The sequence below is a fragment of the Mya arenaria genome, chromosome 2, assembly GCF_026914265.1.
Source record: "Mya arenaria isolate MELC-2E11 chromosome 2, ASM2691426v1".
NCBI classification, from domain to species: Eukaryota; Metazoa; Mollusca; class Bivalvia; order Myida; family Myidae; genus Mya; species Mya arenaria.
In genome coordinates, this window is record NC_069123.1 from 61,695,926 (window position 1) to 61,723,640 (window position 27,715).

Genomic DNA, 27,715 nt, shown 5'->3' on the forward strand with positions numbered 1-27,715 from the left:
TCCTCCGGGTACTCCGGTTCCCCCCACAACGCAAGACCACACTTTCGCCTAACATCGTGCCAACGAGTGTGCTTGATATGATGTTGTAATAACTTGTTTCACAATCGTTGTAAAATAAACAAGTTTAAACTAATCTAAACAACGGACTAATGAGGCTAACCCGGATACGATGCATTGTTAACATCTTTACATTCCCAGTGGAAGCAACCGCGATACAAATCTAGGGGAAACTTACAGGGGTGGGGGGGGGGGTACATCTTGGATATCATAACATGTTTGAAAAAGGCAATCAAAATAATTTAAATGTACCTTTTACACCCTATTTATTTATAAATATCCTTAAGATATATGTATGATTCGGTAGTTATTTCGTGTTATCCGGTATTATTCAGTATTAAGAGTAACCCGGCCACTATGTATGTTACCGTAAATTAAAAAAAAATGTTCGTTGAATCATATTTTGATTACACTATGCTGTTGTTGATTAAGGGGTTTAAATAAAGGTACCCTGATATGCCTGCACCCGGGCGATTGGATGCATTTGGACTTGCAATTCCCGCCACCTTGTGTCCTACCACGACATGAAGTCGGTGGTACCAAAATGATAAAGCCTAGTATTAAAAGGTACATCAATGAAAGGTCAGAGCAATTCCAAGTTACATCGAATTACCTAAAGAGAAATGATTTAAATAATATAATTTTACTGAAGTTAATTCAAAATGATACGCGGGTTCAATTGGACATAACCTATCCCGAAACGGTTTTAATTTCTTTGACCATGAACACATTTTGTTATTACAATTTTGTAGATGTTAGATGTCACGGATATATATTTTTTTTACAAGCGTCTGAAATATTTTATAACATGAACTTTTTATGGGGCGTTTGTTTTTCATAAAACTCGTGAATGTAATCACGTACTAATTTTGTTGCTGTAGAAGTTGTATCCCACTGATTGTGAATCGAACACTTTTTTCTTGGTCATATTTGCAGAAATCTATGTCTCATCCGCTACTAATTTGACCCGGAAATATTCTTCTTTGAAGGAGTACTTCAGTATATACTGTTATGATATGTGATATATCTTCATTTCTATCAGGAAGATACACCACGTACTCGAGAACCCGGAAGTGGACATTTCCTGAGGTGGCTCTTGAAGCCTAGCCTACTGACACACTGGCCCACTCATACACGTGCATGTGGGTTTGTGCTTTAATATGTACTCTATTATATAGTGCCATTTAAAATGTGGACATAACATTTATAGATGAAATTGGTAGAGTATTATGTTTTGGTCTTACAATGAACGAGAAACAGACGGTAGCTATATGTAGCACAAATACATCCGCTGAACGACATTTATATATTGACCATGGTTAGGTAGAACGAAAAACCAGTATAAGGCGAACTAGTATGGACGAAGGGAAAAACAAACACGTTGATTGAATGAAAAAAGGGCATTTATTCAAAATGCCATAAAAGTGTTCTAAACTATTATATATATACATGTAGTTTTTCCAAAAGATCATATCTGGGTGGATAAAACCGCCCCATAAGTGTTAAGAATTAATATATATACAAATGTAGGTTTTACATAAAGGAAATAAAAGTTAAACATAGAAATCATGAAAAGGAAAGAATGTAAATAAAATGAAATAATAATATTCTATAATCAAACCGCATAGGAGGAGGAGGGGAGGAGGAGGTAATCAAAAATTTAATAAGTTTGGCGAGGCAATCACCCACGCCGAAAAATATCTGAGAATGGCCAAGAAACAATGTCATTGGCTTAGGCGTGTCACGTGATAAAATCTAGTCAAATGATTGGTTAAAGATAATAAACAATGCTAAGAAAATACCCTAACGGTTAAAAAGGTGACACACAACTAATAGGTTATTGTTCAAGTTTATAAATGATTTTATGTTTTTCCATAAAATTTCATTTATATATTGACCATGGTTAGGTAGAACGAAAAACCAGTATAAGGCGAACTAGTATGGACGAAGGGAAAAACAAACACGTTGATTGAATGAAAAAAGGGCATTTATTCAAAATGCCATAAAAGTGTTCTAAACTATTATATATATACACGTAGTTTTTCCAAAAGATCATATCTGGGTGGATAAAACCGCCAACAGGAGAATCCTACGCCACCCAGAGAGACTAGACTGGGATTGGTTCAACCCAGTGTTCTTAAATTGGCTAAAGAGAGGGAAATCAACAGAGAATTAAAGTGAAAGATGGTTGAAACCGTTATACTGAAAATTAAAAATACAAAAATAATTACAACAGAACAGGTCGCCGCGGCCTTAAACCGTCGACTATAAATGTACGGAAGATGAACATGTAGAGCATAATAAATATATACAATGTGAACTGGCATAAAAAAAAAACATGGCAAGACATGGAGAAAAAACAAAACAACAAACATCTACAGAATATACAGCAGAAATGTATATGGCGTATACAAAGGAAAAGGTAACACATACATGGTGACCTGCAGCCTTAAACTGTCAGATCCATGCAGGGAACATATTAGGGGAACATCTGCAGCCTTAAACTGTCAGAATTTCCCTCATTGAGAAAACTCAAAAACAAATATTTACAGAATATACAGAATAAATGCATAGTGGTAACGGTGTTCACAGAGCAAGAGATAACATATATATGGTGACCTGCAGCCTTAAACTGTCAGATCCATGCAGGGAACTTAAAAGGGGGAACATCTGCAGCCTTAAACTGTCAGATAATTATCTACATAAGACATGTAATGGAAGGACTGCATTCGTAAACTGTCAGACTCCAGCAGGAAATGAACATCTCGAGAACTGCAGCCGTAAACTGTCAGGTCGAGGCGTTAAACTGTCATAACACTGGGGGTACATATCAGTAGTTTTATTTGTCGGACCAACACATAAAAATATGAAAATTCAATCCAGATACTGCACCAAATGGCTTATCAGGGGATACATGATCAATCGGTGTCATATGACCTGTAAACAGTTCACTAGTAGTACAATTTAACCAAAGATATATTTTTTTCTACAGATTTTTCAAAGGGGTCACTCCTACGTGGGACCAATAATACAGTAATCTTACTCCCAGCTCCTTCTAACAATCTAGCATGAAATAATTATGAACTACTGCAGTTTCACAATTTCAGAAAATCTCGAAATGTCTAAGTATCTGAGATTTATTTTATGCTGTAGTTGGTAGGTGTGACCCCTATGATAAATATCAAGATTTGTATAGGTTAAATATCACTATATTTTGTACATGTCATTTGACACCCAATCTGTCAAACTACTGTGCCGCTGACCGACCCCAAGACGGGCTCCTCCCTTAGTCTTTGTGGAAGAGTCAATGGTTACACGTCAACAATTACTTGTACAGTATACAAGTAGCATTTCTGTTGTTTTTTTCGTTGAGATTTATTTTGCATCGACACACATGTAACATCTTAGGCAATAATAAGTCAATTCAACCAAAGCATTGTTTGTGTAACTATGTAAGTAATTAGATGTGATTCATATCGGTCCTTATCCTTTCATAAAAAATGTAACTTTGTTCATGACGCCCACATTTTTGACTTCGACTTTGATAATGTTATTCTTCCAGTATCAATGCAGAGCCGCATTTGTGAAGTCATCACACTATTGTGACCGACAATATGCCGACACATAATGCACCAGTCAATTGTAACCACGGCCCCAGGTCCGGGGAATAGCGGGGACGTTGACTTTCGGTCCAGCCAACCCCGGCTAAAATCCCCGCCCTGCGGTGATGGAATGATGGTAAAATCCTCGCCAAATGCCCCCGCACCCAAGGGACCTTAGGTTAGGCCCATTCCCCGCTATATTTTGCTCGAAGACAAAACCACCGCATTCATCCCGCACTGCGGGGCCACCTTAAAGGTAAAAACAAGGCCCATTTCCCCGGCTATCCCCGGTATACCCCCGGACATGGGGGCCGTGGTTTCAATTGACTGGTGCATAAGCGAGGGCCGACGGAACATCAGTAATAAGAAGGCTGGTACGGTCATAAAAATAAACTGTTTTATTTCGTCAATAATTAATTACAACAGGTTTAAGTTATGGTCTTAACATTTATACAATCTATGGTACAAATATATCTATGAACATGGCGGAGATGAGTATAACAACACTGATGCACCATGATGCTCAACAAAGAAGTCACATTGTTTGCAGATGACCCATTATTACAGAGTGAGATGTGAGAATATTGTCAGATTTATTCTTTGACCAATTTACAAAATAATACTGAAAGCATACACACATTTTGGTCGCTATTTATTTTGATTGATCCTGATACCAATTGAAATGTTTAACATTAATGATGTTGCTTTTATAACAACACCATTGCATTCAGCATAATAGCACACATTACCAACCCACTACTTTCTCAAATTATCACCAATGGCAACACTAATTTAGCAAACATTTTATCAAATTTAAATTGAATCTGAGAAAGCAATAATCTCATTTATAAACTTCATAAGAATTAACATATACATTGCAATGCTTTTGTTTTGATGGCGTAAACTAGCGAAGAGGAAAGTGTGCAGAATAAGTCTTTTGTCTAAAATCATCAAAGAAGTTTGTTCAGACCATGCTATAAACCTCAATTATGATACAGACAGGTGCTTCCTCTTATCATTTGACAATCATCTTTTAAAGCTGCTATTTCTTTACTGTTTCTTTAATTAAAACAATTAAACATTTCTTACAATGAAATGGTTTTTTCCCCATGAAACTTAAAATTCTAATAAAATCATTCATACTCAACACAGTTTTGAGTGAAAAGTTAAGAACAACAATGAGAAATAAGCTGAGTGTCATAAATGATCCAACCTCTCACACCGTATCTGACACGTGAGCAAAAACAAGTGAGCCTATAACGGCCAAGTACATGTGTAGTTGCAAAGTACATGTGTACTTGCAAAGTACACATATACTTGCAAAGTCATGAGTAGTCACAATGTTAATGTTAAGATACAAAGTACATTTGTAACTAAAGAGTTTTAATGTAACAAAAAGCGTTTGTGTCAACATGTTTACATCCTTATTCCTCTGTAAATTACGTCTCTTAACTAATCTATGAAGAAATCAGGAAATAGAGTACACATACACATTAACCTTCACATTTCCGTGTTCAAGTGATAGTTAAAACAGACCATAATCTTAAAAACAGGTACACATCTAATGTCAACATCAAGTATGATATAACTTCATTTGCATTTATTTATATAAATGTAATTTATATAAGGGTTATTTAATCATGAAAATGTGCCATTACAAACTGGTCATCCATTTATCTTAATATAGGTAATTGTATGAATAATGTTTTTGTTTTAAACAGTCATTCAAAATCACAAAATACAAAAAGTTCTATAAAATCTAAGTTCTTAAACAGAGCTAGAATAAATTTGCAACATCTATTAAATATCATATCCAGCATAAAACATAGTTTGCAGTTTTAAAGGACTTGTATATATCTACAATATGAATTGCTGTATACAAGGAAACTATTTCATGACAAAAATGTATGCATTACAATGAATGTTTAAATGATTTTACAGGCATCCCAACCATTACCCGTTACATACAAAACTGTACAAATAAATATTAACATTCCTGTTGTTATAGTTTATTGAACATGAGATCTATGCAAAGCCAACAGTAAATTGTCCACAATAATCCATGAAAAAAACTCCAGGCTGTTTGATTTTCAAATCAAAATGCAGCCATACCTTCAACCATGATACTTTTTCAAGCACCAAGCAGTATAATTACTCTTATCTAGGTTAACCATGTGATTTATTTTATGAAAGACTAAAACACAAGTCAATGTAGACTATTATAGTTTTCTCTGCAAAACCATGTCTTAAAAGCAACAGTTTCACTTGTGTAAGTAGCAATTATGATGCCAGGGATAAAACTATGTTTTACTCTTATCATCCGAGTATTTATCAAGTTTTCGCAAACTGGATTCGCAATCTGTATTCCAATTTTCATAAGGTAAAACAAGCAACAATCTTTCATGTAATGTTTATGAACCAGTCAGAGAGTAACCAACCAACTAAAAACATTCTACTACAAAACATCAAAATATAACTCTGCACCATTTATATAAGAAAGTAAGTCTATTATGCATTCTGGCAGCACACCATTCCAAATAGCAAGTGCTTCAAGTAAGGACTAGACTACTATACCTGCTATCATACCCAAACACATCAACTGTTGTGAAGCTCTATGTAACAGTTATAGATGGTGAATGCGATTATAAATATTCTATTCTGTACACAATAATGCTCTTTCATAGATTCCTCAAATTAGCTTTTAAAAAAACACTAACAAAACATGACACTCCTCAAGAATATCTGTAATTAATATACATCAACATTATCAAAATATACTTTCTCTGAAGCCCTATAAAATATCAACAAAGAACATAATCAAACTTGAAATGAAATTAACGTGTACAATTGTTTATATATATTATAATTATTTTTCACTATATGTGGATTTGTTTGCATTTGCATGTATATGAGTTATATAAAATCCAAAATAAAGCAGCTGCCTACAAGTACTCTTATGCCAAGTTAAGGTGTTCGACCCACAAATATATTTGTTCTGATGCCTGGTTACCCTTCTTTGATATCTTTTGAAATGGTTTTGAGCGCAGAAAAATGTATAAAGTACCAAATTTAACAAAACCAGTTGGCCTATGAAGCTGGCAAATATATAATTTATGTCTTATTTCAGTTGAAATGAAGAATAAATATACCAATATAATTTTAGAATTAAAGGTCAAATTTTGTTGGGATCTTGAATTTGTGGATAAGTCAACCCATGAAAATTAATGCCATGAATTTTCTATGATTTCACAGTACAAAGGTGAACTTGATGTACAAGGTATTTTATCAAACGTATTAGTAATAAGCAACCTATTCCCTATAACAATACCAAACTTAAATGTGGTCGGACCCTAGGCATCAACATTTCAAATTAAGGTTTATGGAGCCATCAGAGAGCTAACTTATTTTGTGGGTCAGATCCCTTAAGGTGCACTGTACAGTTATACGCCTACAGTTTGTTGTTTAAATATTAAGTATACGATAAATGTTAACAATGTTGTAAACTTTAATACACTTTTAAACAATCGAACCAGTAATGCAATATAGTGGCAAATTTAAAACAAAACATATTTTTCTTTTTTAGATAATACAAGTTCTCTTTGTCTGACACTACACTGTAAAACCTTCCTAGTAAAACATAAGCATACTACTGTCAGAGTAAAAGTAAAGCTATTTAACATAACAATAACAATGATATAAAAAATCTGATGGGTTAAAACATATAAAAGCCAACAAATTCACAATAACTATGCCCTAATTCTCAGTTAGGTGTATGATCATGAAGAATGATGGGTGTGTACAATGATGCTCAAGTTTATAGCAGCAGGTGGAAACACTTTTACAGCAGCTGTGTATCAGTATACATTTTGTTTTTTGTTGTTACATTAGTGTTTATCATACATATTGATACTTTGGGTTGTCTATGTAGAATACAAGTATAATACATTTAGTGTGAATCATGCCATATCTAGTTTCTTAAGAGGTAAGTGTTTACATCTTCTTTTTTCCTTGATCTCTTGGAAAAACAAGCCTAAATTGTTGCTTTAGTGCTGGGCATCAAATACTTTCAACAAGCCCTGTTTATTAAAATGCAGAATTTGAGCATGCCCATTTTACAAACTAGTGAAATGCTTGCAAGCTTGCATTCATTCAACAAACGTTATGTAAGGGAGCCAATGGCATATTGGGTGAGTGAATATATTTCATAGAAACGCTGTTCAGACGACATAAATGTCATATCACAAAACCAGAAGAATCTATATGGCGTATGGTAAAATGATAATTGAAATCTCCCTTTAAATTTTTCAAACTGAAATTTAACATATTTAATGGACGTGTAACATTCATACAATATTTAACTTGATAACTGACAGTAGTATGATAAATTGCTTAACAGCATAATAATAATCAGACTTATCAAAAGTGACATGAAAATTCTAAAGATTAACTATTTGAGGTGGCTAAAACATGTTGCTATGAGGAAATATATGGAATTAAGATTTGATCACAGTAGAAGAGCCCACTGGATGAATTATTTGGTGAAGCACTTTTCCCGACAACTCGGTGACCAGTGTATTCACACCAGGATGAGACACAGCTACAGTGCATCTATGTCGTCCATCCCATCAATTAAATTCTATTTAAATAATGTAATGCTACTTAAACATGCATTTTTTAAAGAATAATCAATATATTTATTAATCAACTCCAAGTTATTTCTTCAAAAAGCCATGCTCTACACTCTTGGACAACAGATGTTTTTTTTTAAAAACCATATATGTGCAAACTCAAAAATGGCCATTAATCCAAAAAGAGGTATAACACTTGAAGAACACATCACCATGGCAATGGAATCCTGATAGGTACACAAAGACGGCCACTAAGTTACGAGTACTAAACAGCTGTTACTTCACACCCAGCCCATTCATCATCAGTATCAGTGTCTGAGAAATCCTCTTCATCATTGTCACCGGAACTTGCTACTTCACTCGATAGAGAACTGTCACTGGGCACAGGTAGAATGCCTCTTCGGTCACCCGCAGGCGACAAACGCCCCCTGCAAACTTTTGATGAAGGATTTCGTCGCTGAACATCCAAAAACTGATGTTCATGAGTTCTTTGATTTTTATTTAACTGAGGCATAGAATGTGGGAGTCCTCTCCCTGCCACTTGTCCATCACTCGCACTTGAGTCTAAGATATTTTTCTTCCATACTTCACTACTACTACTACTATCTGCTAACTTTGCACTGGCAAGTTGTTCTGTCAATGCCTTTTGGCCACCATTTTGACTACCAGTGCTGCTATTAAATCTCCCTGGGTAGGAGTCTCTCTGTGCAACCAGGCCTCTGGCTGCAGCTCCATTCTCGCTTGCTGAGGAGATGAGGTCTGTGGTTTGTGACCGGGGGCAGCCATTGCTGATGGGCGCCAGGCTTTTGTTCTCCCCATCACTGATCCGCTCAAAGAAAAGCACCACCTGGAAAACGCACCATCACATTTACATACAATTGTTCATGAATGTGTCTTAATATGGTATTTAAATTTCATCTCAAAATATGAACTTTCTTAACATGAATGAGCTGTCCTTGTCAACATGATGACTTTGTTGTTTAACTGAAGTAATATTGTTTTAAAATTACAAAAAGGATGAATAAATGTCGAAAACAATGGTTCTATTAAAGGATTCATAGTCAAATGAAAAAAATGAGCATAAAACACGGTATTTCTACCATATGAGACTATAGTAGACCACAGTAAATCTTTTAGCACCAATCATTCAATATTTTTTTCTGTTTTCTGCTATTAAATACACGGTTTCAATCTTGTTATCAGTAAATAATATTTTCCATAAATGCATTATTTAGTAAGTCGTTGAAGGTTTATCAGTCAAAATTTATGTTTGTTATACATGTGTATGTAGTGATTTTCAATAAGTGTCACTTTAAGAAATTTATCCATATGGAAAACCCATGCAGCAACTCGTATAACTCTACCCATGGCCCTTAAACTTGACTTGGAAGTTGAGCCTGACCAGTAGAAGACCCCTATTGATTTTAGGAGTCATCGAGTCAAACTCGACAACTCCTGGACCTATGGTCATCAAACTTGACATGAAGGGTTGGCCTGACCAGTAGATGACCCCTCTTGATTTTGGGGGTCATCGGGCCAAGGTCAAGGTCAACGCAAAAAAGATAACAAAACTTCTCCCTGTGATATCTCAACAATGCCTGAACCTATGATCATCAAACTTGACATGGAAGTTGGGCCTGACCAGAAGATGACCCTTATTGATTTTAGGAGTCATCGAGTCAAAGGTCAAATTTACAGTGACTTCACCAATGAAACTTCAGCCTTTGTTTATATGTTTAAGGCAGACCCCTTGTGTAATTCAGCCAGTTGAAAGACTCATTAGTCTCCATGTGTTCCTTCCTCATTAATATTCAATTAATTAAAATATGCCCTAGATAATTATTTATTGACTGAAATGATGTTTCTTAATGTATTATACAAGTGTGTATTTCTTGTAAAGAAAATGAAGGATCTTTTCAAATGATGGCCTAAACTGTCGAAAGTGGAGTATATTGATTAATTACAACTTTTTTGATAGCTTTTTTAAAAATAAAAATTTCTACATATTAAGTGTACTCCAAGCTCTATGTTGCCAAAGTACAGTGTTGTGTTGATCCATAGACATGCTCTTATCTTCTGATACAAAATCTTCCCACATTCAAGTCCATCCCTATTCCACTGACTAGACTCAAACTGAGTAAACATTTAACATTAAATAACAAAGAATCCCCTTTATATCATTCCTTTTACAAAAATACATGTAAAAATCGTACAATTTCAATTAGTACAAATAAATCACAAACTTTCACCATCAATACTAAACTAGAAGGAAAGGTTACAATGTAAGGGAGATTTGCAATTTGCCACTTAAAAGCTGCACTCTCACAGATCGAATGTTTTGACAACTTTTTTATTTTTTATCTTGGAATGAGCAGTTTTTGGCATAAATATCAGAAAACCAGTAATAAAAGACTGATGACAAAAGATCAGATCACAGGTTTTCATGTTTATTCTCCAAAATTTATTTTTTAAGCATTTTTCTTAGACCGTTTGTAACGGTTTAAGCCACAAAACATTAAATTTGGAAGGGAAATATGAAAATCTGCGATCTGATCTTTTGCCAACCAAAAAATAAAAAAGTTGGAAAAATGGTAAATCTATGAGAGTGCAGCTTTAAGTCTGAACTTGGACATGAGACTGTTCGTTATAATGGCCCCTGGAGAGCACATGTTGCAAGTCTTATCCTTTTAAGCCTTGCACTGTCTCATATGCATTCACTGTATGTAATGGAAAGAGAGAGAGATGGAAGTGAAAATATTATACTTGTCACTTCTTCAATATAACCGTTACTAGTATTGGGATTCAGTTCCAGTTTGACTATCCATTATCGGTTCCAATAACAATGACTTAATTGTAGTTTTATTCATGTACAATAACTCATAATCTTTAACTAAGCTGATGTAATGTGTATGTATGAAGTTATTTGTGTTGTTGTAGCTTTCGGCCATATTGTTAAAGATAACAACTAATCACTTCCGAATGTATAAATGAACTCAAAGTGAAAATTGGCGGAAATGATCTGAACGCAAATAACGAGTTAAAAGAAGAAAAACAACTCAATGGTTGAATCTATGATCAATTATGACAAAATATAATTGATTGTCGCCAATTTCAGGCCCAACCAATCAATGTCGATTATAATCGATCACCAGACCATTACTACCAATTATGACTGACCAACTCACCTTGAACTCTGGAGAGTAAATCTTATTTGTTTTATCTTTATTGGCCTTGTCTAGCTCACATTTCTTCATCGACAGTGTGAGGTACTTTATTTTCTTGCCTTTCTGTGCCCTTTGGTTTTCATCATCCACAAAGAAGGTGTTAAACCAACACTGGAAAATGCGTTCCTGAAATAAACATGTATACATTGCAATACATGTCTTGTCAACTGGCTTCAATAAATAAATGACTAGGCAAACCAGAAATTATAAGCCTTTAAAGTACTCTTACTTTATCAACCAGCAATATTATTTGATATTTTTTCAGTACCCCACCTATGACCACAGAGAGTTTCATATGCCAATAGCAATAATTTGGACAGGTCGGCAGCACTGCTTACATGTTCATCACATTAAGTTAATTCTTACTTTCTTCCCAACCCGTTGTTTGCTGTAAAAGTCGACGCATATGTCCCCACAAACCATCTCGGGGTGGGGTAGATTCATAACAAACTCTTTCTTGTTGTCCTTTCTGTCCTTTGGCTCCATCTCATACACAGGTGATGACGCCAGTTTCACTTTGGAACAATACACATCATAGGTAACATCTGTAATGGAAAAGACAATTTAAGTAAACAACATTAGAAAATGACTGATTAGTTTGACATTTTGCAGAAAAGACCAACAACCTAACATGGCGTTGGTTAAATTGTTATGAAGATCAGATCTGGGGGTTCAGTCTAAATGATATTTTCATTTCTTTTCTGAAATCAAACTTCATAAACTATTTTCATAATTCATCGACCTGACTTTTTTTTAAACAATTTTCTCCCCCATTTTTCAAGATTTTTGGCAACAACCATGCAAGGACATAGAATATTTAATTACTACACAAACAATTGTTGGGGTCTTACTTAGAGTTCCACTGTTCAGGTTTGGAATGGTGACAAATTTCACACCGGTTAGCAGCAGCGTGGTTTTCTCGTATTGAAGGTTATGTTTGATCAGGTGCCCATAGTAACTTACATAGCGACGCTGACTTGGTATAGTTACACCCTGCAATCAACAAAATAATAACAGTCTGTCTGTATGTGGAGTAGTACATGCATGAGCACTGATATATATACACAGAAAAAAATTGAACTAGAACTGTCACAGAGACAGAGCAGTGAGTCATATTTTTTTCTGTTTTTGAGTTTAAAAATTAAGTTAAAAGGGAAAATGGATTATTAAAACAATATATTAGAATGTAATTGCGTTGATTTGTGTAAAACTTTTGTTCAAAACATTCAGTAATTAGTGAAATACAGACTTGATTGAATAATTGATGTCTGCACACTTACATGCAAAACCTTCACCAGAATTTCTACATCTAACAATAGGGACATAACGCAAACTAGAATTATCTAACTTGATTAATTAAGTCGGTGTAATGAATGAGAACCACTGAACAAAGTTTCAATGCAATACATCAAGAAGTTTTTAGATGGTGAACATTGTGGTTACGTAATTTTAACATCCACCCAACGCATGACGAAGAAACAGCCTGGCCAAACAAAAAATTAAGGAATTTCGCCCAATGACCTTTAAGTGTCCTCAATCTTTGTTCTATGGACATCGGTATTGTACAGTGCTGACAGGCCAAAGTTGGACAGAAGCAAGCATTCACATACACCAAACCGCCATTGTGGCAAGCTTGCCAAATATTGAACTTTACTGAAAACTGACAAGTTGGTAACACACCTTGCCGTCACGAGTCCTTGTCTTGCCATAGTAGTCAAGACAAACCTCTGCGTCCTTGAACTTCTTCCGGTGTAGTAAGTATGCACAGATCATAACTCCAGTTCGACCCTACAGGGAATAAAAAATATGGCTAAACTGAATATCAAGCTAGTCAGCATGAAGATTCAGTCTAACATCATGTGTATGAAATGCTAATGGGTTAGTCCTTATATAATACCATATGCCCATCAGTTGTGCCAAGCATTTCTTAATAAAATGTTGTTAAAAAAATATGAAAATCAGAACAACTGAAGAATATTGATTTGTTTGCATCTCAGAAAGACCTTCAATACAGCTTTACAGTTTTTATGGCGCCAGAATAATAATACAAGCAGTAAACTTGTTAAAAAAGAAGAAACCAAATTATAAAGGTTGACCAGTCACTTGCAAAATTAGCACATGCTACAGAAAAGCTCTATGGAAAACTTAAGTATCATATACAGTAGTTCTGGCTTCCATAACTTTAATGTAATAATATTTATTTTTTGAATGTTTAAAACACATTAAAGTTATGGCGTAACCCCCATACTAAAGTCAACCAGAATCAACTGAGTATGATGATGCAATATTGAATGACTGCAATCACATGACAGTGATGACGTTGATGGATTCTATTTATAGCATCGGATTCACATTGTTCATTTAGTTGAAACCAATTACAGTAAGGTTAAAAATACCTTAAAAACAATTAATTTATTCCAAATCTGTTATTAGTTATTTACTAATTATTCGAAATAGTAAAAATAACAGCAAAATAAACACTACATTTGTGAGGTCAAATGAAGGTCACATGGGTATTTTCTGAAAATCTTGTTATCACGTGATTAAATTTGAACACAACTATGACCTAGTTAAGGAATGCTTGTAATCGGATTTATTAAAATGATAAATCAACTATCTTTAAAGCGTTTTTTGGTTTTAAGAATGTGTTTGTGAACTACATTTTACTTTATTTACCTGAGGATATAGTTATTTTGTCTGTACAATGCATACAAGTGAAATAACAGCGTGACATAAAAATGTCACGAATTCTGGTAGGGTTTGGATACGGCGTTCTCTTCAGCGAACACGTCCAAAAAGGTAATATATAACGTGTTCGCTGAAGTTCTTTAGCTACATATACAGTACATGTTGTTTTGCATATTATCCCAAACCATTGCTTCCCTGTGACTGTTATTTGCAATGATAATTGAACACATGATATATATCCGATAAAACTCAAGCTTAAAATAGAAAAGGAAAATATGTAATCTCTGATCTAAGATCAATACTGTTTGCAAAGTGTAATCAAATACTGGTACGAAGTTCATAGGTTTTTAACCTAAGCCTTAAATAGCTTGATAAGGTCATTACTGATTGGATTACAGAAACAAACCATGTTTCAACAAAAGGCCACATTAAATATGTGATCAAGTCTGATCAACCTCTACACTGATCATTGTGAAGTAAGTACCATGTCTGGTCCATAAAGGTCTGCAGTGTGTTATAGATAAAGAGGATCACTCTAATTTAGGCAAAAATGCATACTAAACTTGGCCATTTCAAGTTAATGTAATGGAGTTATGGTTTCAGGGTTTGCCCATTGGTGTCCTGGGACCCTCTCTGGTAATGTTATGGGTACCAATATCAATGATAATACTCAATTAAAGCTAAATTACATAATATATTTTGGGTTCCAGGGATGTTTGGGGGGTCCATAGTCAGGGTAGTAGTTTTCCTGCATCATGGAAAGTCCTAGTTTTTGCTTGAGACAAACTGCTACCTTTTCGCATAGAAATTCTTGCAAAAAAGATGCAGTCAATACAAACTTTTATTGAGATGTCCTGTTTTTTATCTTGGTACTACTTTACCCTTTTTGTTTCCATCATTTATTTACAACTGATGGCATCACACCCGAGAATAGTCATAAATTCACCGACATTTAAATTACATCACCCCATTAAAGAGCTAAATAAATCATGTCACCTACATGGTAAAGCATATCAGAAATAGATCTATCTGGAAATCTGGAAGCCGTTGAGTTGCCAAATAAAAACCACAATTAAGACCTTATAAGGGCAAATTGCTACACAAATGTATATCTGATTTCACAGAAAAGTACTTCCTTATTCTGGTAAGTAATCAGTGAACATTGTTGAAATTCTCACATAAACCCTTAAACAAATCTGATTTCTCTCAGCGTAAGTGTATAAAGTTTCCCAGGCCTAGTATAGGAATCTTAAAGCATCGACTTGTTCAGGTCATGAAAAAAGAGAGATGTAAATGGCAAAGCAGGCTGAAGTCAATCCTAGTGCAAGCTCTTATTTCAAAGACTAGTGAGGCCTTCATGTTTGAATACAATAAAAAATGGGACAATAAAATGAAATTAAGAGCAATTGTTTGTCTGCGACTGAGCAGAAAAATTTATGCGCATGAAGGTTTAATTTAAGCCTGGTTAAAGAAAGGACGGATAATTATTCATTATAAATGTTAAAATTTAATTGGCTTTCTCTGAGATATTTGTTATGCATACACATTACTCTAAGCCACAGGCCAAGAGATTTCTTCTTTGAAACTATGGAAATCTGTTGCATCCCAAATTTGGTGACAACTTCAATGTCACAATTCAAGAATCAAAACCAAACTTTAAAGAGTCATTACTGGTAATTCATTATTATTGAACAGCAACACTGAGGACTAAGGTAATGGTTTAAAGCAAAGTATATCTTGACAATGTTAATAACGAAAGACAAAGTTAATCTTGCGAATTTCATTTAGACCAATGTCTCAGACCTTTCCAGCCTTGCAGTGTATGGCTGCGGTGTTGCCCTCACTCTTCCTTATCCACGCGTCCAGGTCCTCACAGAATGGTTGTATAAGCTCGATAGGTGGCGGGTGGTGGTCATCAAACGGAAATAGCACAACGCGATTATGGAATTTGCTCCCGTCATAGTTTCGCTCAGAACAACTGCAATGATAGTAAGAAAATGTAATAAGCATTAATCAATCATCAGCTGAATTATGACGCTTATTTGTGAGTCCTAATGAAATCATGCCAATTTATTTTTAATACCAATACATTAACACTTAATACATAAGGATTTCAACTACCGGATACTAAGTGTAATGACATCATCACCATTGTGATTTTAAGCAGGCACTTGTTACATTGGTATGAATAAATTATGTTCACTTTTAGATATATTTGGTTTTGCAACTGCAGAATAACTTAGTAGTAAACTATTTGATAACAATAGGGTCAATATTGCTCTATTTTGCTCACCTGGAGAAATTAGGGCCGCAAGCTGTTGCCAAGAAAGACATTGGTTACCAAGGGTGTAATTTGTTGCTCAGACAAAAAGCAGCTGCTAAGGGAGTCCAGTGTTGCTAAGTGATATGATATGGTTAATAAGAAAGCAAGAAGAAATGTAGTTGCTAATGAATTTGATGGTTGCTAAGGAGGTCCATGGTTGTAAAGGGAAGAGTTGGACGGTAGGGCAGCAAGCTGCTGCCAAGAAAAGCATAGGTCACTGTGAAACAAGATTGTTGCCAAGGAATTTTTTGTTGCTTTGAGAGCCAAGGATGCTTATGAAAATGATGGTTGCTATGGAAATAAGGTAATTTGAAGAAAGATGGTAAACGACAACTATACAATTTTATGCAGTGAATATCTCAGCTAGGGGCATTGCAGTTTTGGAGAAAAGATTCTTCAATATTTTCCTAATTTTAGTCTATAGGTAAAACAAGTGACCACTTAGGCATGGCGAACAATGACTGAGGAGCATGAGTTGGACAAATTTGGTAGAGAACCTCTTAGCAGAGCAGCATGCCAAATAATTACGCTCTAGGTCTTGCAGTTATATAAGTCAACATTAAACTACCCCAGTCCCCAGGCTGCCTTTTTTTAAACAAAGAAAGGTGTCAAGGTGAAAGTTTTGTACAGCTGACACCAAGGCTTATAATAAGCAAGGCATCATGAACATGACAAAACAGATGACAAAACAGATGAGTTAATAAATATTTCCTGATGGTCACAGTACTTACAGGTTGTAGACTCTGTAATGATCCTTGTGCCTGGAGTCCAGAAACCTGAAAAAAGAGATTTCTCTATTTAACAACATTCAAACAATTAATGCACTAGATGGACTTACAGTATTTCTATGATCATTATGAAATACATGAACACAATGAAGCTGTAGCAAACTTATTTCTTCCTAGACTGATGAAAGGCGTAGAAACAATACAGTGATGATTAAATTTTACCATACATTACCTTGTTATAATTCGAGGAAAGAAATTTAACAGATATTAGACAAAGAAGCAGTTAAAACCTGTCTGCTTTCAATCCCCATATTGAACATTCTATATTATGTAACTTGCAAAAGTAAATGGTATCAATCCTTATTAAGTATTCCATAACAGAATTTTATTACCACCCAAAATACCAAAATACATTTCACAAGTTTCAATTGCATGAGTCATGCATGGATATCAATGGTTTAGGTCAGTTATATTCTGTGTGTTCATATGACAATTACATGCAGGTAACATGTGTACATACAACACCTAGCAGGTAATACTTCCTCATACGTGGGAAGAATACTTCCTCATACGTGGGAAGAATACTTCCTCATACGTGGGAAGAATATGTCTAAATATATAACCTCTTCTCAATAAATCTACAAGAATAAAATGTATTTATGCCAAACATTAGCCCATGGACACATTTATGTGGCAATTGAGAACACTGAATATTTTGAGGACACAAAGATGAAGCTAATATTTATAATACTAACAAATGACATCAATATCTGTATTTAATACCACTCTAACTCTAACTTAAGGAAAAAAGTAAAGGAAGTACTTTCTGATGTTTTTTTGATAACTTCAAAAATAGCAGCTGAAATGGGAGTGTGAAAACTTTTAATTCAAAGTATTTAAAAGTTTGGTGTTCCATTTTTTATAGTACAGTGGAAACTCACTAAACCGGATCTCCACAAAACCGGAATCCTCGGGATACCGGACTTTTTTCAGAGTCCCGGTTTTCCCCTTCTATTTTCAATGTAAAAAAATCCCTACAAAACCGGAACCCCGAAATTCTGGATACCGGACAAAAAATCGAGAAAATTTGTTAATTGTCAACGTAATTTTACCTCACAAAACCGGACGTTTATTTGTTCAAACATGTCAAAATAATTGTGTGTATTAGGAATTCGCGAATCGCGCGTCACTTTGTTTTGACAGCTGGTGCGTCGTTAAATATTACACCTGTGATGTTGTGTTAACTCGATAATTGATAATGATGATGACTGCGCTGTGGATTGACTGTCGCGCGATAACCAAATGATAATCAAACTTGTGAAAAGAAAATTGATTGAAACATTAATTTGTTTGTTGCAGAAAATAAAGAACTAGAAACGGTTATTTAGTGATCATTTTGAAGTGTTGTTTTTTCTAAAGACTTCTATGATTGAATCAAATTAGAGCGGTGCGTTAATTAAACTATCAAACATACTAAACAAGCATTAAATTACGCGAGTTGTTTTATTTCTTAAGACTTAGAAAAAGGGTGATTATAAAAACGCAGAAATGTTTCATTATGCTTATCACTTTTGCAAGTGCTTTAATCATGTCTGAACCTCCGTCTAAATGTCGGAGAATTGAACTGTCCCTAGAGGACAAAAGCCTTTAAAGGTTAACTCAGTCAATATTTTGAGTAAGCTTACTCCGTACATCAAATCCTCACTTAACCCGGAATCCTCACTAAACGGGAATTTTTGCCCAGTCCGGACCTTGTCCGGTTTAGTGAGTTTCCACTGTACATGAGTATCAAAACAGATGAAACTTGGAGATAAAATAGTAAAATCATTCATTAACATTGTATTTCAAACATTTCAGTCCCATTTCTAGAAATATAAAAAAAGTTTGTCATAATAAAACAGTTGTTCTTATAAAAAATTATTTTAATGTTATTTTGTGTTCTTTGTCAATTATTAACTGTATTACCCTGCCAAAATAATATGTATCACTGATGGAAGAATTATTGTTGCAATTATATGACACGAAATACCCATGTGGGTAAATTTACCCCACCTCCAGATGTTGGTATTCGGTTTATATCATACATGTGATAATTTCTTGGGTCGATTCCGGGACACTCGTCGTAATGTCAACGCACACTAGGGGGGTCCGGGGGCATGCCCCCCCGTATTTTTTTTTAAATGGGGAACGTCTGTGGTGCATTCTATAGCATATCTGGGGCTATTTTAGTCGTTTTTAACGTCGGGAAAATGTACCTATTTTGACTGCCAAGACGTATTTTTTACTTGACATGGTTGTTTTTTTCTGCATTTTCTTGAAAAAATAAAACCACCAGATATTTTCCCAGGCTTTAAATGAAGTGCTAACCAGGAGGATATGCAGTCTACTTTCGGTTTCATCAAAACAGGAAATAAACAACTATACGGGCACCTGTTTTCCCGCGCTTTTGAGAACATGCGTTACAAAATATTTATTTTTTCATCACATTTAAAACGTTTGCAATTTATGACACACAATATTTTCCAGACGATAAAGAAGATTTTCCAGTCGATGAGCTTTTTTTCCGTTTGGAGTTGCATATAATTTTGATAGAGACGTGTCAACAATCGGCTGTATAAAGCGATCACGTGACTTACCATGGTCACGTGATTAAAGCACTCTATATAACCGCCTGTAAACCCCATATCGTCAGTTTTATTTCGGCGTAAAAATACACACGATAGTTCGGAAAAAAGGTCAAAACACTAAAATTCCTTATACACGCGTAAGTTTTTTAAAGTATAACGACGTATCGACTTTGAAATTTGAAAGGAATATGGGATGTTTTCCGTGTTTTAATTTTGTTTTTTTACTCATTTTGTCACTTTCTTTGAACTTTATACCTTCATGCTCGTTTGTTGGTAAAATGTGTGAAAAATATCAATTCATCAATTAAAAGCTATCATTCATAAGACCAAACAAATCCACATGAAAACAATGAATTAGTATACAAGAACCCTCCCCCACTCGTTAAGCACAACAATAGGCCGATAGATCAAATTATCGGGTGATTGACGATGACCTCGACGACACACGTACCAATTAACGGATTAGTGTCAACATGTCCTGTGTTTTACGACCAGTGTCCCGGACAGGCAAAATAGCTGACTTACATTGGTAAAATTAAGATAATCGATTCCGATTCCGAGATTATTTTTTTCGTTTTTTTTTTATGACTTTCCGGGACAAACATGCACCCTCCGTGACTCCGTGACAGAGATACGATTTCCGGGACAATCCCGGACGTCCGGGACGTTATCACATGTATGTTTATATGCACATATTTGATCCTGAGGGAGACTAATTTTACACAAATTCTGAAGGAAAAAAACTCATGTGATTCCTTACATAGGAACTGCAATACAGAGAAAGCTGTCATTAATCCCAATTCAAAGTCAAAGGTTAAAGATGCATGTATTCACAAACATGATGTATTACAAATGGGTGCCACGTCAATGACACTTAGGGCTCCTGTCAAGTTTACCAATTACCAACCAAGGATATAGCTTGAACATTCTTGTCCAATGTAAAGGACCATACCTTCTAGATTACAGCTTGAACATTCTTGTCCAATGTAAAGGACCATACCTTCTAGATTACAGCTTGAACATTCTTGTCCAATGTAAAGGACCATACCTTCTAGATTACAGCTTGAACATTCTTGTCCAATGTAAAGGACCATACCTTCTAGATTACAGCTTGAACATTCTTGTCCAATATAAAGGACCATACCTTCTTGATTACAGCTTGAACATTCTTGTCCAATGTAAAGGACCATACCTTCTAGATTACAGCTTGAACATTCTTGTCCAATGTAATGGACCATACCTTCTAGATTACAGCTTGAACATTCTTGTCCAATGTAATGGACCATACCTTCTAGATTACAGCTTGAACATTCTTGTCCAATGTAAAGGACCATACCTTCTAGATTACAGCTTGAACATTCTTGTCCAATGTAAAGGACCATACCTTCTAGATTACAGCTTGAACATTCTTGTCCAATGTAATGGACCATACCTTCTAGATTACAGCTTGAACATTCTTGTCCAATGTAAAGGACCATACCTTCTAGATTACAGCTTTAACTTTCTTGTCCAATGTAATGGACCATACCTTCTAGATTACAGCTTGAACATTCTTGCCCAATGTAATGGGCCATACCTTCTAGATAACAGCTTGAACATTCTTGTCCAATGTAAAGGACCATACCTTCTAGATTACAGCTTGAACATTCTTGTCCAATGTTATGGACCATACTTTCTAGATTACAGCTTGAACATTCTTGACCAATGTAATGGAACATACCTTCTAGATTACAGCTTGAACATTCTTGTCCAATGTAATGGAACATACCTTCTAGATTACAGCTTGAACATTCTTGTCCAATGTAATGGAACATACCTTCTAGATTACAGCTTGAACATTCTTGTCCAATGTAAAGGGCCATACCTTCTAGATTACAGCTTCAACATTCTTGTCCAATGTAATGGACCATACCTTCTAGATTACAGCTTGAACATTCTTGTCCAATGTAAAGGAGCATCATTAGCTTCTGGAAAACTGCTTGGTAAACATGCATTTAGTAAGAAAAGCAGTCAGCAACATTTTAACGTCCTTGTAATCTCGTTTTAAGCACACCTGCGAACACAAGCCATCCTCCAAAGTTTAGCAAACAACATCATTTGTTTAACAAATCATCATCAGTTTTTTTTCTTACAATAAAAGCCCAACAGATTACAGACTGACAGATTACAGCAATAAATGGGAAGCCTGATATTATCTTCTCCAACTTACATCCCTTCCAGTTGGAATACAGCATCCAGTATCTTCTTCATCAATCTTATGTTGTATGAGAGTTCAGAGGGGGCCAAAAATATAGTTCAGAGCCACACTTTTATCAAATGGCAGGAATGTTACATACATTGGAATAAATCAACTTTTGTTTTCAAGGACCAAGGAGAAATTATCTTTATTTCCCAGCAGAAATACTTGCAATTCCTATCAAATATATAATCTTTAATCATATTTTTCAATTTCTCCCTCTATCTGATAAGTATTTTGTGCTTAAGCAGTTTTGATGATTATTTCAGCAGTCTCAATTCCCATAGTTTCAGCAATTAGCACATGTGTTTAAAGATTTAATCAAGACCAGACTAAGAATTCAACATGTTCTAACAGAAACTTAGAATCAGCACTTAGTATCATTTGGTATATTAAAGGAATGAATTGCGTGATCTATGTCATAATCAGGGTTTGAAGCAGTTGGGCTGGTTCCCAAGTGTGTGAAAACCAAAACTTATCCACCACAACTGCGTTCTTCCCAGAATTGTTAAAAAATACTTCATTTCATTTGAGAAAACCTTACCGTAATTCTTTCCCACCCATTCTGTCAAGAGACCCTATTGTTACCAAAAACAATTTATTATATGATGTCAAAATAATGCAGGCAAATTAAAATCTCTTCTAAGTTCACGGCGGGGAATCCACGTGACCAAATGGTAGGTTTCAGTGCAAGATGGCGTCACCAAAACGCTCGACTCGAGCCGAAAATCAAGGTAATACATATAATTATAATAGTTTCTTTAATTTTTAACATAGCCTATCATATGCCCACCTACCTAGTTTATATTAGCATATCCATGTTTTCCTTGAAACTTTAACCGTTCTCGAGAACACTTCTGCAATGATTCCAAAATGTACGAAATCCGACTGGTAGGTTACAGTTCCATTTATCATTTTGGCTCAGATTTAGCAGAAAATGAGGTTATAATTTGGGAAAATCGCATAAAACACTTAAGTTTTGTTTAAACATAACAGGCACATGCATTTGGCAACGAATATTTTAATGATTTTAAAAGATATGAGAACGAAAAGAAAATGATAGGTTGCAGCTCCGATTTTTGAAGAGATAGGTTGCAGTTCCATATTTAGGTTGCCGTCTGGATTGCAGATTCTTTGACTTAGTTTTAGTGTTCAAGCCAAACATATAGGTTCCCATAAAACTCAACTAATATTTTTCTATACCATGTTCTTTTTACATAGTTATAACATCATCTAAAATTATAAAATCATTGAAGATCACATCGAGACTGCTGTTTTTATACTTTTGATTTTTCTGCTTACAAATTTATAAGGTTACCATCATTAATGATTTATTTTCTGTGACAAATTGATATATTACACGTTTAGAGTTGAATTGTTAAACCATTATCTGTGATAAAATCTGCACACCAGTATACTTTTATTGTATGACGTGTCAATCGATGTTTTGCAATTTTCGATATATCATATGGAATGCATTTTTATCTTTTAGACCAATGACACGAATAAGAGAGTCTTTTCCTTGATCAACCTAAACGAAATTAATGCAGGCAACCAAAAAAATGGCAGCGATACAACAGAACAAAAGAAGTGTTCAGTGAGCATTCGTTTGATCACAAGGTGAGGTCAAGACTGGCCTCACGCAGAAAGAAAGCGACAGCACCCACAGACAGAAATGCAACACAAAGGGAAACTTTAGGTGTACGTTGGGAAAGGCTAGATGAAATTTGTCGAAACAGCTTCCAACAAAGATCATCGGAAAAGACTCATGTGCCATTCTCATAAAAAAAAAAAAAAACACGACAAATATATCCATTTTCACTGTAAATATCATAATAAAAAGTTCATGTTATGCTGATGCCGTTCTTACATTTGAAATTTTAGCTTTAATATATATATATATGTGTGTGTGTGTTATAATATTATATATTGAACCTAGTCAAAGTGTCATTCCCAAACAAGTACATCTGGAAAGGTGTCTGCAAAACAGCTGTCTACAACCACGAAGTGAATGCATGGAAAGCGAGAATGGACACAAGCTCTGACTTTGATCTGTTTAAACAGATCCATCCGCATCTGTGCCTATCAAGTGTGTGGTCCGTCGCGAGAGCTCGTCCCGAGAACCTCTCCCTCATGAAGCTGCTAGCATGTCTTTGCTGCCAACGTCCCCCAGACCAGCCGATTGCCGTTTATGCCATCGACAATGCAGCCATGAGCTCGAGCACTTGATGTTCGAGTGTTGCTCAAATAACAATAGCTATTCGCGACTTTTATTCCTGGTGGCGATTAAAGGTTTGAGTGGACCGATGTATGACTTACTTAGTACGATATCGAGACAGTCCTTCATTATATACACACTTGGCAAAATCGACGAACATTTGATAAAGGTACTCCATGTACAATTATACCCGGACTTCCTTATGAACTGTGCTAAATTATACAATGATGTGTTAAACTAAGACGCATTTAGATGAGAGCACTTAACCAATGACAATGCCACTCGACAAAATGAGCTAATCCTTAAACAGCTATTTCTATTTCGCTTTCGAAGAAATATTGCTTAAATTAATAGGAAACAGTCTATTGATTTTAGCCGATGCATTATCATTGTTCTTAATCGTTTGTAAGATCAGACTTGTATGCAGATTATAAATTATAAACGAGACCAACTTAATGCGTATAAAACAAACTTGTCGCAATTTATGTTACTGTGACTTTCTTTCATTACTATGTACTATCAAATTTGTATTGTGTTTGTAAATATTCATGCTTATGTATGCATTACCATATACCATGTACATCTCCAGAAAATAGGGGAAATAAAGCTATATATATTTATTACCCATTTACGTTTGAACTTTTAAATCGCTCCTTACATATTACATGTAATACATATTTGGTCACCAGTTCATGTAAGCAGAACTCATGAAAGGCAATGTTTGTCATTTTAGTTAAGTATAACGTTTAACTTTGTTGCTTGCGTTTGAACAAGATCAACGAATTAAACTCGACTGGTTTTCAATGGCAACATGCATTTTATATGTAAAAATATTGTTTAATCGCAGGATGATGTGGTTCAAACCTAGCTTATTCCTCCATTGTTTAATTATAAAACTACATTCGTCGCTGTTATAATCCTTCTGTGTCATGAACATGCATTACCTGACTTAATATCAGTACTAGAAAAAATATGATGTAAGATATTGAAGAGTTAGCTTTCGATTAATGCGCCGTGTTGAACAACTTCGGACCAATTGAGACCACCTTTGTTTAAATGAACAAATACCAACCAAGTGATTGGTATTTTTTATTTATTAAACCTTGTGTTAACCTAAAGGTAACTTCAACTATGAAATCTTTAACACTTGATCAGGATAAAGATTATAAGTTTCTTCCATGGCCGAGAGTATAAGATAGGTTCATTCCGACCCGAGCGTAGGGTGTTTTGTGGAAACGAGGTTTACTCTTTCATCCGCGAGTGGCTATGGTAGATGCTTTTTCTCCCACCTCAGTTAAAATAATTAAGTAAAAATGAGTTTTTTGCTGGAACTCTTTTGTGCATAGTGAAAATAATTGCGTATGAATATGAGATAATTCGTGGTTGCCATGGATATGCGCGCAGTGATTCAGATTAAATCAATAGTAAAATCGGTCTTTAAATAGTTCTAAGGAGAGTGAACCATTACTTCTTGAATGGTGCGTGAAAACTGTTTTATGGTGACATTCGAAGCGAGAAATAATTAACTAGCATTCTAAATATTGCCACAAGACAAGGTTTCCATGATGCTACAGACGACAATCTTCAACAAGGGAGATAATTACAATGTGGTGACCATTAAAAAGGAGTTCCATACGGGCATTTTATCCTTGCCCGTGGGCAAGATAAGAATATCTAGCATGGTTAAATTATTGGATGTACTTATCTGAGGTGGTAGAAAAGTTGTATCCATAATACTTCACATAATAATATATCGGCAGTAAATAAATAAAAATGTTAAACATCCTGATATTATATACACGACGTGTATATAATATCAGGATGTTTAACATTTATTTATATATTAAACGTGATATTATTCAATAATCCTATATATATATATATATATATATATATATATATATATATATATCTTTAATTCATAAAAATAAAAACAGTTTGTCACATTTCAATTCCTCCATGCTTGTATACAATATCAGTGATACAATCACATTACATAATTTGCAGTCCAGACGACAACCTTTATATGGAACTGCAACCTATCTCTTCAAAAATCGGAGCTGCAACCTATCATTTTCTTTTCGTTCTCATATCTTTTAAAATCATTAAAATATTCGTTGCCAAATGCATGTGCCTGTTATGTTTAAACAAAACTTAAGTGTTTTATGCGATTTTCCCAAATTACAACCTCATTTTCTGCTAAATCCGAGCCAAAATGATAAATGTAACTGTAACCTACCAGTCGGATTTCGTACATTTTGGAATCATTGCAGAAGTGTTCTCGAGAACGGTTAAAGTTTCAAGGAAAACATGGATATGCTAATACACACTAGGTAGGTGGGCATATGATAAGCTATGTTAAAAAATAAAGAAAGTTTTATAATTATATGTATTGCCTTGATTTTCGGCTCGAGTGTTTTGGTGAAGCCATCTTGCACTGAAACCTACCATTTGGTCACGTGGATTCCCCGCCGTGTAAGTTCATAAGTTAAATCACTATTTAACGTAAAACTGAAACGCTGACAACAAAACAAGTTATCAGATCATAATTTTGACACTCTTCAATATGTTCATTTAAGGTTTAAGTGGCCTGGACACTACGAACAAGATAAACATTTTTCACCTCATATTAATACGCCTTGATTGATATCAAAACCTATTGAAGACATATCAAAAGGCTCTTAAATGAAGGAAGTTAAGGTTTAAATATAATTGTATGTTTGTGAACTGCGTATGAAGACAAGTACTCAGCAGTAATGTAATGTCAACCAGAAGTAAAACTGAAAAGCAACCAGGTTAAAAAAATGTATGAAAAGTATGTGACAGTGTCTCTCCAACTTAACACTCTGTGACAGTGTCTCTCCAACATCACACTCGGTGACAGTGTCTCCCCAGCATCACACTCTGTGACAGTGTCTCCCCTACATCACACTCTGTGACAGTGTCTCCCCGACATCACACTCTGTGACAGTGTCTCCCCGATATCACACTCTGTGACAGTGTCTCCCCAGCATCACACTATGTGATAGTGTCTCCCCAACATCACACTCTGTGACAGTGTCTCCCCGACATCACACTATGTGACAGTGTCTCCCCAGCATCACACAATGTAACAGTGTCTCCCCCACAACACACTCTTTGAGAGTGTCTTCCTAGCGTCACACTCTGTAATAGACTCTACCCAGCATCACACTCTGTGACAGTGTCTCACACTCTGTGACAGTGTCTCAAACTCTGTGACAATGCCTCACTCTCTGTGACAGTGTCTCACACCCTGTGACAGTGTCTCACTCTCTGTGACAATGCATCACACTTTGTGACAGTGTCTCACATTCTGTGACAGTGCCTCACTCTCTGTGACAGTGTCTCACACTCTGTGACAGT

At 35.2% G+C, this 27,715-nt stretch overlaps 1 protein-coding gene across 1 annotated transcript in view; it reads right to left on the minus strand.

The window, feature by feature from the left end:
- Positions 1–4,036: 4,036 nt before the first annotated feature.
- Positions 4,037–27,715, minus strand: part of LOC128204273 (phosphatidylinositol 3,4,5-trisphosphate 3-phosphatase and dual-specificity protein phosphatase PTEN-like) — a 33,049-nt gene continuing 9,370 nt past the window's right edge. Inside the window, exons 4-10 of the mRNA XM_052905684.1 lie at positions 17,254–17,298; positions 16,003–16,177; positions 13,192–13,299; positions 12,363–12,504; positions 11,878–12,056; positions 11,473–11,637; positions 4,037–9,134 (exon numbers count right to left, since the gene is read on the minus strand). Coding sequence (XP_052761644.1) covers positions 8,553–9,134; positions 11,473–11,637; positions 11,878–12,056; positions 12,363–12,504; positions 13,192–13,299; positions 16,003–16,177; positions 17,254–17,298 — 1,396 coding nt within the window. The 3' untranslated portion in view covers positions 4,037–8,552. The remainder of the gene's footprint in view (positions 9,135–11,472; positions 11,638–11,877; positions 12,057–12,362; positions 12,505–13,191; positions 13,300–16,002; positions 16,178–17,253; positions 17,299–27,715) is intronic.